This window comes from Tupaia chinensis, unplaced genomic scaffold (genome assembly GCF_000334495.1).
Source record: "Tupaia chinensis unplaced genomic scaffold, TupChi_1.0 Scaffold143996_1, whole genome shotgun sequence".
NCBI classification, from domain to species: domain Eukaryota; kingdom Metazoa; phylum Chordata; class Mammalia; order Scandentia; family Tupaiidae; genus Tupaia; species Tupaia belangeri.
Genome location: NW_006203847.1, coordinates 3,574,941 through 3,589,490, shown reverse-complemented (window position 1 = coordinate 3,589,490; position 14,550 = coordinate 3,574,941). Strand labels below are relative to the sequence as shown.

At 43.0% G+C, this 14,550-nt stretch overlaps 1 protein-coding gene across 1 annotated transcript in view; it reads right to left on the bottom strand.

Annotated features, from left to right (window-relative positions):
• The window catches only part of TENM1 (teneurin transmembrane protein 1), a 659,425-nt gene that overhangs the window by 21,178 nt on the left and 623,697 nt on the right, over positions 1 to 14,550 (bottom strand). The window contains 2 exon segments of the mRNA XM_027767184.1: positions 8,112 to 8,347; positions 9,783 to 9,955. Coding sequence (XP_027622985.1) covers positions 8,112 to 8,347; positions 9,783 to 9,955 — 409 coding nt within the window.

Genomic DNA, 14,550 nt, shown 5'->3' with positions numbered 1-14,550 from the left:
CCTATATGGGGTGTTGGGGGGGGGGGAGAGGACATGTTACTGTGGCCTTAGTTTGAATTTATTTATTACTAGTGAAGTCGAACTGGTTTTAACATTGAGCAGCCACAAATACGTCTTCTATGACTTGTCTGCTCATGAAGCTTGTCTGTTTTACTACTGGAGTGTGGCACCTAGCTTTATTGCCTTTTTTTTCTTTTCTTTCTTTTATATTTTTAAGAGAGATTTTTTGCTATAAGACACGTGTGTTCGCTGAAGAGACAGAGAAAGAGACATAGAAAGTGAGAACTCATCTGTCTAGGGGGTATGGCGACACTGCAATTTCATCTCCTTCACTCTCCCCTTGGGATTCTGGGCATGAATACACATGTGCCCGGCACGAGTTTCAGGCTGCCAGGTCTGGGACTCTAATAGAAGTCAACTACATGGGAGTCCAGTGACATAGCCATTATGCCATCTGCTGGTCCCGACACTTGGCTTTTTAAACCTCTTTAGGCTTCAGTTTCTTCAGCAGTCAGCTGGAGCTCATGATATTTGCCCTTTAAATTGCACTTGTAGAAGGCACTTGTAAAGGCCTTATTAAATGTTGCATGCCATGGCTTTTACCCAGAAGAATAGAGATTAGATACTCAAATTATTTTGGGGAAAGTGCCATTAGTGTCATGGGTAGGTTTCATTCAGAGAACAGAGCCACAGATTGGGAATTATGACTCTAAACCATTGCAGCTGAGGTGAGCAGTCTTATAGTGCATAAATATACAGTAACTTGCTGCTACCACCTAAACGGTGGCATAGAAGCCCTTATTTCCTTTCTTTTGATATGCAGGACTTAGAAGCCTATAGGAAACCAGGTGTTCTTTCTTCAACTACTCTTCCTGTGGTTTTATAGCCACATATCTCCAACTGTAATACCGTTCATTTACAATAGCTGTAAAATATCCATGTACTCCCAGAGACGGTTGTAACTGTTACAATTTATGTTATAATGATAGTTAAAGAGCCAAAGTAACAAGTGATTTCCAGTTCGACTAAATTTGTGGTTTTATTTGTCTGATAGATTAGGTTTACTACTCAAGAACACATTTCTTAATAAAGTCATTATAGCTACAGAAGCAGAGATCACTGTTTCGAATCCACTACAAAGGAAGCGGAGGCAGACTCCACCGAAGGTTCTTTCTCTGATTTTCCAGACTTTGGTAACTGTGCTTCTCTGCTTCTGGATAACATGCTCTGATATTCTGATGTTTCTGAAACACTACTTTTTTGTTGTTGTTGTTTTTGGAGATGTTTTCGCTATAGGGCGCATGCACTCACCAAAGACACACACACAGAGAGAGAGAAAGCGAGAAATCACGCCCCAGGGGGGATGGCCACACCACAATCCCTTCTCCTCCATTTTCCTCTCGGGATCTTGGGCATGCACGCACACGCACCCGGCGTGAGTTTATGTCACCGGGTCTGGGACTAGTCAGTCACATGGGAGTCAAGCGATGTAACCACTATGCCATCTGCTGATCCCTGAAACAGTATTTTAAAGTCAGATTTGGAAGTAAAATTTGGCTAAGAAGAGCTGCAGGGTCTCAAAGAGGGAATCAAAGATGCCTAGATCCCTCCCACTAAGTTTTCTGTGAAAAGCATGAGGGAGAGTCTGGAAGCAGAATGCTGTTCTAGGTGAGCTCTCCCAACCTACCCCTTGAGTGTGTGTACATCGCCAGTCTCTGTGGCAGGAAGCAGAACTAGGCTGAATGTCATTGACTACTGGGGTCAGGGCAAGGTTGGGCAAACTCGATATTCTTTTTTTTTTTGGAGAGGTTTTTGCTATAGGGCGCGTGTGTTCGCCAGACAGAGACAGATAGAGAGATAGAGAGCGAGAAATCACCCCCCAGGGGAGATGGCCACGCTGCAATCCCTTCTCCTCCATTCTCCTCTTGGGATCTTGGCACACACGCACACGTTCCCAGCGTGAATTTAAGCCACTGGGTCCGGGACGCGAACTGCAGTCGACTACATGGGAGTCCAGCGACATAGCCATTACACTAACTGCTGGTCCCTTTTTTTTTTTTTTTTTTATAGAGGTTTTTGCTATAGGGCATATGTACTCACCAGAAAGACAGAGAGAGACAGAAAGCGAGAAATCACCCCCCAGTGGGGATGGCCATACCGCAATCCCTTCTCTCTCATTCTCCTCTTGGGATCTTGGGCACACACCCACACGCACCCAGTATGAGTTTAAGCCACTGGGCCCGGGACTCGAACTGTGGTCGACTACATGGGAGTCCAGCGACATAGCTATTAAACCATCTGCTGGTCCCCAAACTCTATATTCTTACAAGTGCTTGCTTTCCTGAAAGATGATATCCCTTGACCTCAGTGTGGGCCATCAATCCTTATTTACACTCTTCCTCCAAATTGGCTACACCAATCCTCCAGGAAATGAGAGGAGCAAAAGTAAGAAAGATGAAAAAGGAACTGAAATTTGGGAATAGCTCCACGTTAAAAGGCCCCTCCACTTTTCTTTTATGTTTATTCATTTCTTCCAAGAGTGAGAGAGACATTTTTTTTGAGAGAGACTCCTGACAGGGTCTCCATGCTGCAATCCACTCCCAGCTCCAGTCAGCCCTGGTTCATGGTCGCACGTGTGCCCAAAGTACTCAAGAAGGGTCTGCTGATTCAAACTAGCAACCTTTCCACATGGGATTGCCTTGTAGAGCATGTGTTTTCCTGCTGTACTACCATTTAACCCCCTCGACCCCCAAAGATCTCTTCACACAGTTGCACAATGAATAAGAACTTTGAGTTGGGCACCTGAGGAGCTATGTGTTGTGGTAAGAAAGTAGGACTTAGTACTTGTTTTTAATTTATTTTTTTAACGTGCTAGAAAACATGTGTACTCATCATACACAGAAAGAGAAAGGACAGTGAGAAAACATCCTTCATTGGGTATGGTTACACTGCAAAACCTTCTCCTCCATTTCTCCTCCTTTTAGGATTTTGGGCACACACACACACACATACCAATTGTGTGTTTCAAGCTGGATACAGGACTTGAACTGCACAGTTGGCCATGTGGGATTCAACCACTTTAATCACCAGTCCACCAGCTGGTCTGGTTAGAATCTTAAATAAGGGAAAATATATCTATGTTGTGACATATTCTTTGGTTTCCCTGACTTTTTTTTTTTCTTTTTAGCTATACTAAGAAGTGAAAGGACTTTATTTTTAATTATACTTGCACCCAAAAGGACAGAGGGAAGCATGTGCTCTGGAGAGCCACAGACAGTGTTGCCTGTGAGGGATGAGTACAGGGAGAAGCCCCAAAGATAAATGTCCCTTGCTTCCCTTTGGAGTCCTTCCCTACTTTTTCCTAGAAGTTTGTGTTATAATTTCTCAGGAGAAAGTCTCCTGAAGCCTTCCAATTTGAGATTCATTCAATTAATAGCATAATGCCATACCAGACTGATCTAAAGGCAACTGCTCATATTTGACTGTTTTGGGCCTGTGCAAAGGGCAATTTACTATGGTTCAACCTAACACACACACACACACACACACACACAGACACACACACACTGAATGAACTGCTATGATCACAGCAGTTTATTTTCTTTCCTCTACAAGAAGGAGGAGGCTGAATTTTCAAGGACATTGTCTAGCATTTCAGCTCACAACGCAACCAGTTTAATTTTTGCTGAAGAAGTTAGAAGGTGAATAAGTGAGATGGGCCAAATAGCCATGTCAGAGTTTGGAAAATGCACTGTGTTTCATTTTCACAAGTTATGAGAATGGATAGAAAAGTTAGAGCCAATTTTAAAGTAGCACATGGTACAGAGAAAGAAGGAAAAAGCACCTCTGATGGGGTATGCTCATGCCACAATCCCTTCTCCATTTCTCCATCCTCTTGGGATTTGGGGCATTTTACGCCTGGTGTATTTTTCAAGTCACTGGGCCTAAGCTCTAACTGGTCTACTATATGGGATCTGGCTCCCCAAATCACTAGGCTATGGGACTGGCCCCATTTGTTTGTTTGTTTGCTTGTTTGTTTATATAAAGGAGGCTATAATTCTAGGGTTTTGCTGTATTCTTACATCTCAGTTTGAAAAATCTTGTTAAGGGCTCCAAGATCTGATGTTGGGATATGTCTCAGATGGGACCATTATTATCCATGGACACAGCAAGGTGCAATTTGAATGTAGCTCCTAAACCAGTTTGCTTTTGGTGAGTGTCCAATTCATTTGCAATGGCCTCTATTGTTATCCACACTCTAATTTCTCAATTGTCCAGGGAAACGTATTCATGGGGACAGATTGATGCAGCAGATGAGGAGATACATGGACGGGATGCAAAAGTACTTTGCAAGGAAGATGATTCAAGCACACTAAGGTTGGGGGAAATAGGTTTTGAAAATAAATGAAATTTCAGGATGTTAATGTGATTTATTTCACTTAATGGAGTCGGTGAAGGATGAGCCAGAGGTAACAAATCCCTTGGCTGCTCAGGCTGAGTAGGGTATCATGTTTCCCTGCAGTGTGCCTTCCTCACCTTGAAGAGGTCCCTGACACTATATGAGAAAAATCACTGATCATTGGAGATAAAGCAAGAGTTTCTTCATTTCCTAAGAGAAGTCTATGCCTTTCTCACTCTTTCTTTCCGGCTAGTAGGTGTGATCAGTAGCTTTTTGGAACACTGGCTGTCCATCATCTTACCAAATGGGCCTTTAAATGAACCTGTCATCTGTGCCCGAACAATTAGCTCTTTATTATCTGCTACCCAAGCACATTTGCAAATGATAACCACACTTTTGTGTGGGTTTTCAAAGAGGAGCCCTATTGCCCACTGTATAGCAGGGGTTTCTATGTTGTGTCTGAAAAGTCCATCTTAGTAGCTCTGGTAAATCCCGCCTGCCCTGGCTCTGGAATGACAGCATCCCCAGGAGAAAGAAATTATTCAGTCCCAGGTGTCAAGGTACCTGAGGGCATGAGAGAGGCTTATTCTTTACACGAATGCTTACAAATGGGTCACTGTGTATTCGGCCCAGGAGGAGAGAAAGTTGTCATAAGCTTACCCCTTGAAAACCTACCAGAAATGAAAGGGCACTGTCTCTGAAATAATAAACTCAGTGGGGAAAGAGAATTTGCTCTGTCAAAATTGGATCCACATCTAGTTTTGCGGAGCCCATTCATTCTATTACATCGGATATGCCTAAACTGGGGATACCGAGGCAAGCAGTATAAACAAAAAATCGCTAGGAATGGGGAAAACAGGTAAGAATCAACCAGTTAAAAAGCCTCCCTCCTCTTTTTTCCTCCTCTGTGCTTTCCTGCCTGGAGGCTGGCCAGTTGTCCTGCACCACCCACACTTGCCAGTACATTAGAGTCGATTATTTGTCTCTTTTTGTCAGCATTGAAATGAGGAGTCAGGCCTTGCCAAGGTGGCTCCACTGAGTGGGGCAATGATTTATAGATTAATTATTTTAAGGAACAAGGCAGCACAGCATGATGTTTGAAAGAGTGCTGTGCTAGGCAGAGACCTGCATTTTAGCCTTGGCTCTAATTCTTAATAGCTGTTTGACTTTGGGCAAATCACTTAACCTCTCTGGGCCTTAGTCTCCTTATCTGTAAATTGGGAATAACGATTGATGGTTGTGGTGCTCAAATAAAATCCTGGCTCTGGAAGCATTTTGTTAACTGTAAGGCACTAAACATGTGTAAAGGTTGGTTATTGTTAGTAGATTTCTAGGGACATGCACAGTAATACCATCTAGCCAGTATGGTACTCCGTTATTCAGTCCCAGGACCTTAGGGAGTATTCTGGAAGTGACATACAGGAGAAGGCCTTGAATATGTTGCCTTTATAATCCAGTCTACCTCTGTAACAGGATGGGAAATGGGTCTAATTAACTAAACACTTCTTAACACTACAGAGCTCTCAAATAACCATTAGCTTCTCAGTATTGAGAACAATTTCTAATATGGGGTATAAATTACAGTTTCTAGTTTCTTCTCATTATCTGTACATATAGAGGGGTATAAATATAGTGGGTTATTGTAAAAAAATGTTAAATCCCAAGGTCACATTGTATAGGATGGGTTCATAATGTTTTATTGAGACTATAAGCTTGGGGAGGCACTGACATCACTTGTTCAATACACTTTTTCCATGGTGAATCCAAGAGGTTGATAAGTCATATGTATATAATTCTTACTTTTCACTAGTGCTGCATTTTCGTCTCTTGGGTGAAATAAAACAAAGATACTTCTTAAGCTACTTGTAAAACTGAGTATCAAGATCAGACCAATTAATGACCCCAGGCAGGAAGATTCTATTTTTTTCTTTGTTTTTCCCTTGTCTTTTTATTATTATTACTTTTTAAGAGAGATTTTTGGCTATAGGGTGCATGAGCTTGCCAGAGAGACATAGAGAGACAGAGACACAGAAATCACTCCCTGGGGGGATGGCTGGGCAGCAGCTCCTTCTCCTCCATTCTTCTCTTGGGATTTTGGGTACACATGCATATGCACCTGGTGTGAGTTTTAAGCCGCCGTGTCTGGGACTTGAACTGTGGTCTACTATGTGGGAGTCCACTGATGTAACCATTATGCCATCTGCTGGTCCCTTTTCAAAAAAAATTATTTATTTATTTACTTTAAAGATTTTGCCATTGAGTGTGTGCACTTGCTGGAGAGAGACAGTGAGAGTGAAAGTGAGAAATCACCCTCCGGGGTAGATGGCCATGCCACAATCCCTTCTCCTCCATTCTTCTCTTGGGATTTTGGGCACGCATGTACATGCACCTAGCATGATTTCCAGGTGCTGGGTCTGGGACTCAAACTGCGGTTGTCAATGTGGGAGTTCAGCGCTTTAACCACCACATCACCTGCTGGCCTCATATATTCCTTTTCTTGAAGAACTCTGATAGAAACTCTTAACTGCCATCTGCGCTGAGAGGTTTGACTATTTGAACTGGTTTCATTTCTCAATTCAGTGGCACATTAGGTAAATATTCTGTTAGAGAATGGTCATAGACTTGAAACACACAGATTGACTCACGTGCATAGACAACTTCAGTGGCTGTTACAAAACACCCACTGAAGTCTGTGTCTATGTGTCACATAAAACTGATGGAGAAGTGAGCAGCATTGTAGATTGTTTTATTCATATCAAGTCGTATGACTGGTCTGACTGCTCCCTTCTGGAATTGAGTGGTTGTTTGGCAGTTGCATTTCCCTAGCCTTAAGGTTACCAGACTTTTACTGAGATGAAGAAAATGCAAGCATTCCTGGTATTCCAGGCGTGACCCAAGTGCTCAAAGCAGGCTTGGCCTCAATAGTGAGTGATTGTTTCCTGCAGGCTGGTGCTTTCTCTAGGGCTGATATTGAATGTTACCATGTTTGGCAAGTTGACCACGTCATCCTAACATTGGTTAGCGTTCAAGGAGGGACAGGTAGGCAGAGTGCTGTGGTATATGTAGGCTCTGCTTGCTGCAAAAAAGTAATTTTTGACAGCGATCTCTGGTTAACATTGGTGAATTGTGTTTGGTAGACTTAAAAACTCCCAGATCTTTAACTTCCTCCAGAAAGCTGTGAGTGTCCCAGCCTTATCTCGGTACTAGTCCGTCTTCCCTCTGACCCTTAATATGTATTCATGTTGATGACATCAAGCATTGAGTTTCCCTTTTATCGTGCCTTTGTCCAAATGTTGCCTCATGTTTCGCATCCTGCTGTGTGTGCCTTCCAGGTCTGTCCAAAGAACTCCTCAAAAATCAGGGACATGGGTCAACCTAGGGACCTGCTAAGCTTCTCCAGGGTCTGCTGGGAGGGGCACTGGAGGGCTTCCTGACTAAACACATTTCTTCAGCCAGACTTTCTTGGTGCCTGAAATTGCTACTATTAGAGCACTTTAGCTGGCTAATGACAAAGAAAGCTCCTATTAAGATGCTCATTTAAGGATACTGAACCATTATCAGCCATTAGCACCTTCTCTTGAATTAGTATATCATAGAAGTTAGTCAGTCACCTAGAAATGGGACATCAGATCTGGGAGACTGTGCAGTTAAAAACCAACAACAAAGTCCTGGAAGTTGTACTTAATAGATCTTGTATAAGGTCAAGCCTTACCCTCAACCTCCTTTCAAAAGCAGAAATGTTTCCTTTGTTTTGCTCCTTCCTCTGCCGCCACTCAATGAGGTTTGCATTGTGCTCTCCTGGCAATGAGATGTTGCATTTGCCCAGGGTGGGGTTGACAGCACCAGCTAGGATGTGGGGCTCTGAGCTGAGGCTGATCTCCATCCCGCTGGCAAAGGTGACGCGCAGGGAACCATCTGGACTCACCCGATAGGTACTTTGAGTATTTTCTGCAGACAAAAGAGCAAAGGAGGAGGAGGGGGGAAGAAGGGAAGGACAGGAAGCAGGGAAAAGACAGGCATAGCTTTAGAGGCAAGTTAGGGAAGGGATGAGCCTGTGCAGCACTGCAGACGTAACTGCCTTCTGGGCTAGACCACCACCCTGACAGGCAGACAAGCTCTCTGTCCATTTTGGGTCTTGTTATTTTCACAGCTGTGGTATCTTGTTTCTTGGATAAAAGACTCCTGTCTGACACTGCAGGCTGTTTTTGTTTTGTCTTTTTCATTTTAAAATACTTTCCTCACAAACTCCCTGTCTGCCTAGTTGGATCAGAGTCCTCAGTTTGATATGCTGGGAGCTAGAATGAGAAGAGTATGAAGTTCAACTCTGCATCCTTGCTACCTGGGGACACCATCACAGTCATTGCACCCCACAACGTCATAACACTGACCAAAGTTGGTACTTTTCCCCTTAGGGTCTGGCCCCATGGTCCAACAGCAGAAGGAGTCCTGAAAGACTGGGCAGAGGGAAAGCATTTTCTCTTTGTTCACGCCCCGCCTCCCCCTAGGTTCTAAGACCTTCTTTACCTTCTTTCCTTCCTACCTCTTCCCCCCTCCCTTTTTCTTCTCTTTCATTCTTTCTTACTTTCCTCTTTGAATAAAATGAGCTTTTAATCCTCCCATTTCATTTATATTTGTTGCTGTTTTGAGGCTGCTGGGTATAGGACTTGATATGTGGTCAGACATGTGGGAGTCCAGAACCTCAACCACTAATGCCACCTGCTGGCCCCCTGATTTGTCCTTTTTACTTTTTATTATTTTTAAAGAGAGATTATTCCTATATGCCGCATATGTTCACCGGAGAGACAGTGAGTGAGAAAGCAAGAAATCATCCCGCCCCCCCCCAGGGAGGATGGTCATGCTGCAATCCCTTCTCCATTTTCTTCCTGGGATTTTGGCCATGCATGCACATACACCAGTATGAATTTAAAGCCTTCAGGTCCAAGACTCCAACTGCGGCTGACCATGTGGGAGTCCAGTGCCTTAACCACTACACCACCCGCTGGCCTCTTGCCCTTTTAATTTACCTATGTCAGCATTAATCTTGAATGCTAAGGCCAGATGGGGCACACACACCATTTCTTTAATGTAACCTAGTCAGACCTTAAAAGAGCTTTGCAAACAGCTGGTGCTGGGAAATGACTTGTGGGAAGAACAGATAGGCAGAGATTTAACCTCCTAGCTCCCACAGAGGTGTGGCCCAAGGTAGACATGTTCACTTGTGAAAGGTCTAGGTTTGTCTGAAGTTTCACCTCCATAGCTAGAAAATAGGGAGAAGAATTCATCTTCTCAACCACAGGTCAATCTGTTTATTAATGGTGTGCACAGGTTTGAGGTAGAGGTTAAGATAGGTGCCCCTAGAATCTGAAGTTAGAAACGTTCTTACCTTGTTTTAAAATATATATGGTACTAGTCGCTGTCAGGTTGGTTGACATGAGGACGTTTTCCCGGTTCGAAGTATCTAACTCCACTTTCGTCAGCTTCTCCAGGTCACTGTGGAAGCTGCTGACCTCTCCAGTGGGAAATGTTGCATTGGTCAGATGTCCCTCGGGGTCATACCTGAGGAATGTAACCAATCCCACCTTTGAAGCCTCTTGGCAGAGATAACAGGCCTTTGCAAAATAAAAATCACTTGGCAGCTAATACAGTTTAACTTTGAGTGATAACAAGTATTATTAACCTTGTTCAATAAGAAGAAAAAGGTCAAAAGAATGATTAATCAAACAAAGGTATTTTTTGCAGCTCCTGAATTCTTGATGACTTCCTTGAGCTATGCTGTTTTACAGAAAAAAATATATCTGGTAATGAATCACTAGGGTGGAAAACTGATTTATGAATCATGTCCCGCTGTGTGCAATGTTGCAGGGAGGCCTCCGTTTGCAATTTGGGTCGATCCCATTAGATGTGATGGATTATAAAGATCAGCAGAGGGTGCTGTTGTCAAAGAAAAAGGATGCACAGACGGGCCCTCAAAGCCTGAGAAGGCCAATAAACTGACTTTGCATTGTGATGGGAAAATTATAATTTGCTACTGTTTAAGTTGCCAAATTCGAAATGAATGAATCATTCTTCCAACAAAATGAACAAGCACAGAAGATAATGGAAACATGTTCATTAAAACATTCTGGAGCCCCCTGATCTTGGTGTCACTTAATTTTTTTTTTTTTATCTTTTTAGAGGATAGTACATAATGTTTGTAATTTGCCTATATGAGTAAGAGACAAAATAAAATAATTACCTGGGATAATAGGCAATAACCTATATCTATAAATATAGTCTAGTGGGTTTATTTTTTTTGAAAACAAAACAAAACAAAAAACCCCCTAGAATTATTGGCAATCTCACTGTCCTCCAAATGGAAACGGCTTCCCTGAAGGCTTTTGATGTGGAGCTGTTCTTTTATTGCCAATAGAACCATGAAAAATAAACACTTCATTAAAAGTAAAGACATGCACTTGGAAACCCATTACTGTTTTCTTTTCAAGTTGCAAATTACAAAATATTTAAGCACTTTTATTTGCTTTTAAAATGTTAAACAATTATATTCTTTTTACCCAAAGTGAGCAGGATACCGCCTGGACACAATGGTGGAGTCTGGCTCTACCACCTCCTCTCCCATCAATTATGCAAAATGGCAGAGTGATTCAGTGTTAATCCACTAGGTTTTACAAAGAACTCAGTCTGGGTAGTTGCTCAAAATTTAAAACTTATACCAGCCTTTGGTAAGCTTGAGAAAGGGCGTTGGACTGTGTTTACAGACAGAACTGAACTGGAAGAACGACTGTAGACAATACTGCCTCGAGTTCAGTTATGTGTGTATACACACACACACACACACACACATACACACACACACAGATACAGTTAAAATGATCATGTATGTGAATCAGAATAATCAGGGAGGCCATTCGACATCACAGGAATTTTTTTTTTTAATTGAGTGCTGTTTTTGTTTAAGTGTATTTCAGTCAAAATGGTTGCTGTGGTGCAGCTAACCACTCATTAATCAAAGAAGGCTGAAGGGTGCTGTTTGTGCCTGAGGCTAATGGCAAAATCCTTCCCTATGCCCAGCCTGTTTGCCCACAGCCTGCTCTGGGGCTCTGTGGAGCAAGAGACAGTGCTCTCGTGAGAAAGGAGCATGCAAAGGCTCGAATGCCCAGTACAGCCCCAAACTTGTCTGCCTGGTCTTCCTTCTGGGAGAGGAAAACAAAAATGTCCACTCTTTATTCTCTTAAAGTACCGGACCTGCTTTTCCCTGCAGGGAGAAATTATCAGGTAGCAGATAGAAGAAGCTGCTGTATCCTTCTGCATGAGAGAGATTGTGGCCCCAACAGCTTGGATTATGCAGGCAGATCCTCTTGGTTCCACATTCAGCACCAGCAGCTCTGCCTCACTGGTTTCCCTTGCCTGATTTTTAAGGGATTTCCTCAATCCTCAGCAAGGTCACTCTTCATTCCTCCAGGAAATCTGACCCACGATGCTGTGAATGCAGGTTCCTAATGGGTTTTGCAGATTAGGGGCAGTTTCCTTCTTTCCTAGACACATAGCCCCTTGTTTTAAAGCAAGATTTCATATAAAGGTGAGACTAGTGGTTACGTCCACTCATCAGAACAAGATGACAGGATCAGCTAACAGTTGAACCATCCATGTGCAGAAGTATAATACAAGGGTCAAAAGTACCAATGAGCGGGGCCAGCAGGTGGTGTAGTGGTTACAACACTAGACTCCCACATGGCCAACTGCAGTTTGAGTTCTGAACCTGACAGCTTGAAACTCACGCTGGGGTCATGTACATGCATGACCAAAATCTTGAGAGGAGAAGGGATTGTGGCATGGCTATTCCCCACCCTGGTGGTGGCGGGGAGTGATTTCTCACTTCCTCTCTCTGTGTCTCTGGCAAGCACACACACCCTATAGCAAAAATATTTCTCTCTCTTAAGGAAAAAAAAAAAGCCCCAATGAGCATTAGCAATGGCTTGTGGATAGATCCAGTTTTCTAACCCACCCATGCCCTCAGCAAATACCTTTTAAGCTAAGTCACTGGTGCTCTTTGTCTGAGGTACATTTTAAGGTTTAGTCCCAAAAGCTCAGGCATGTCCCTACATTCTCTGTTCCCGCTCCTGTTCCCCAGATTGACAGTAGTACATTTGGAAAGGAAAGCTAAAGTGTCATGGATAAGCCTGTAATTACCCAGATGGATCTAGCTGGGAGGTTGCTGGTGAAGGAAACAATGGTATTGGAAACAAGGTATCACTTCCCAGTTCCTGTCCAGTTGCTGTAGCTAGAAAGTTATATTGCCTCATTTCTTTTCTGTGACAGGATAGGCATTCTTATTTGAAAGTGTACATCTGACTGTAACTCTATCATAAACAAGCGCCCCACCCCAACACACTCAGTCACCCCAACGCTGCTAGTCACAGTCAAAAAGCAATCACATTTGATGGTGTCTGCAGTGTGGTGTCTCATGTGCTCAATCATTTATATGGCCCTGGATCAAAACATACAGGCCTTCGTCTCTTCATGGGGTCATTTCTAAAGGAAGAGCGACGGGCAGATGTACGCCTCAGTGGATAACTCCTACAACTTTGGAAAGATTGCTCCAAGTGGATATGAAATAAAGGGAGCCTTTGATTTCCTATGGCTTGCTAGAGTTTCTTTCCCTCCAATCACAGGGGAATGCATCTTTCCAGGCTGAATGTCAAAGAAACAAGTTTAATCAAAATCTCTTATGCTGTGTGTTTCCCTTCAGTGCCTGTATCCTTTGGTTCAGAGAGTACAGGTCAATATGCTCTAACTGATCCCCTCAGGCCACAGGATGGGAGCAACCCCTTCCTCTGTCCAGGCAAAGAATAGCACTTACTTAACCAGATAGGCAAATGGCAAACTCTAGCTGGTGAGTTGAATTGTGCCAGTGGGCCGTGACTATTACTTTTTTGTTGTTGTTTGTTTGCCATAGGCGTGTGTGTTTGTGTGTAGGAGAGAGAGAAAAATAGGCGGCAGAGGTGAGAAGTCACTTCCCAGGGAGGATGACCATGTCACAATCCCATCTCCTCTATTCTGCTGATTATTTGATTATTTTGGGCATATATGCACACACACCTGGCATGTCTTTCAAGCCACTGGGTTTGGGACTAGAACCACAATGCCAGTCATGTGAAATCCAACTGCCTTAATGACCACATCACTGGCTAACCCCAACTATTGCTTTCATAGTCACTGGAAGTGGGTTAGTATGAGATTTGCCATCAGATTGTGCCTTCTTGTACTGTTTTTTGGTTTTTACTTGTAATCAGTATAATAAGGAGACTTATACATTTCAAGAATTGCTTAAATTCTTTTTTCTTCTTTTTTTTTTTTGGAGAGATTTTTGCTATAGGGTGCGTACGCTTGCCAGAAAGACAGAGACAGAGAGACAGAAAGTGAGAAATCACCCCCGGAGGGATGGACACGCCGCATTCTCTTCTCCTCCATTCTCTTCTCAGGATCTTGGGCACACACACACATGCGTTGGGCGTGAGTTTAAGCCATCGGGTCTGGGACTCAAACTGCAGTCGACTACGTGGGAGTCCAACGACTTAGTCATTATGCTAACTGCTGGTCCCAAGAATTGCTTAAATTCTGTTAATCCAGATTTAAGCATGTGAACATATGATGACTTTTAAACATACGATTAAAACTATTCTTCATAATTTGCTATGCAACTAACATCAAATTACAGTTACTTTACAGCATAAGTCATATGGTTTAAAGTAAGCCTGTAATATCCAATAAACACATACAAATTACTTCTCCATGTCAAGGCCTCTTCAGTGTAGAATTTCTGAGTTACCCAGTTCCAGAAGTCACTACTCAGAGGCTGTACTGATTTATAGAGTTCTACTGTGAGGGTCCCACAGGGCATCAACCAGTGAAGAATCAAGTGCACTTACCTTTTTGCTCAGCATAGCGATAGCTTTGTGCATGCACATTTGAGTGTGTGTGTGTGTGTATGTGTGTGTGTGTGTACCCCAGTGGACCAAAGAAAATATTTATAAAGAAAATTCAGAATTCGCTCTTGTCCTTGAGGAGCATATAGTTTGGTAGAGAGATGATATTTATACATTCTTAAAAATATATTTGGTCTGACGTTTTCTCCTAAGGAGAGCCTTCTCTTT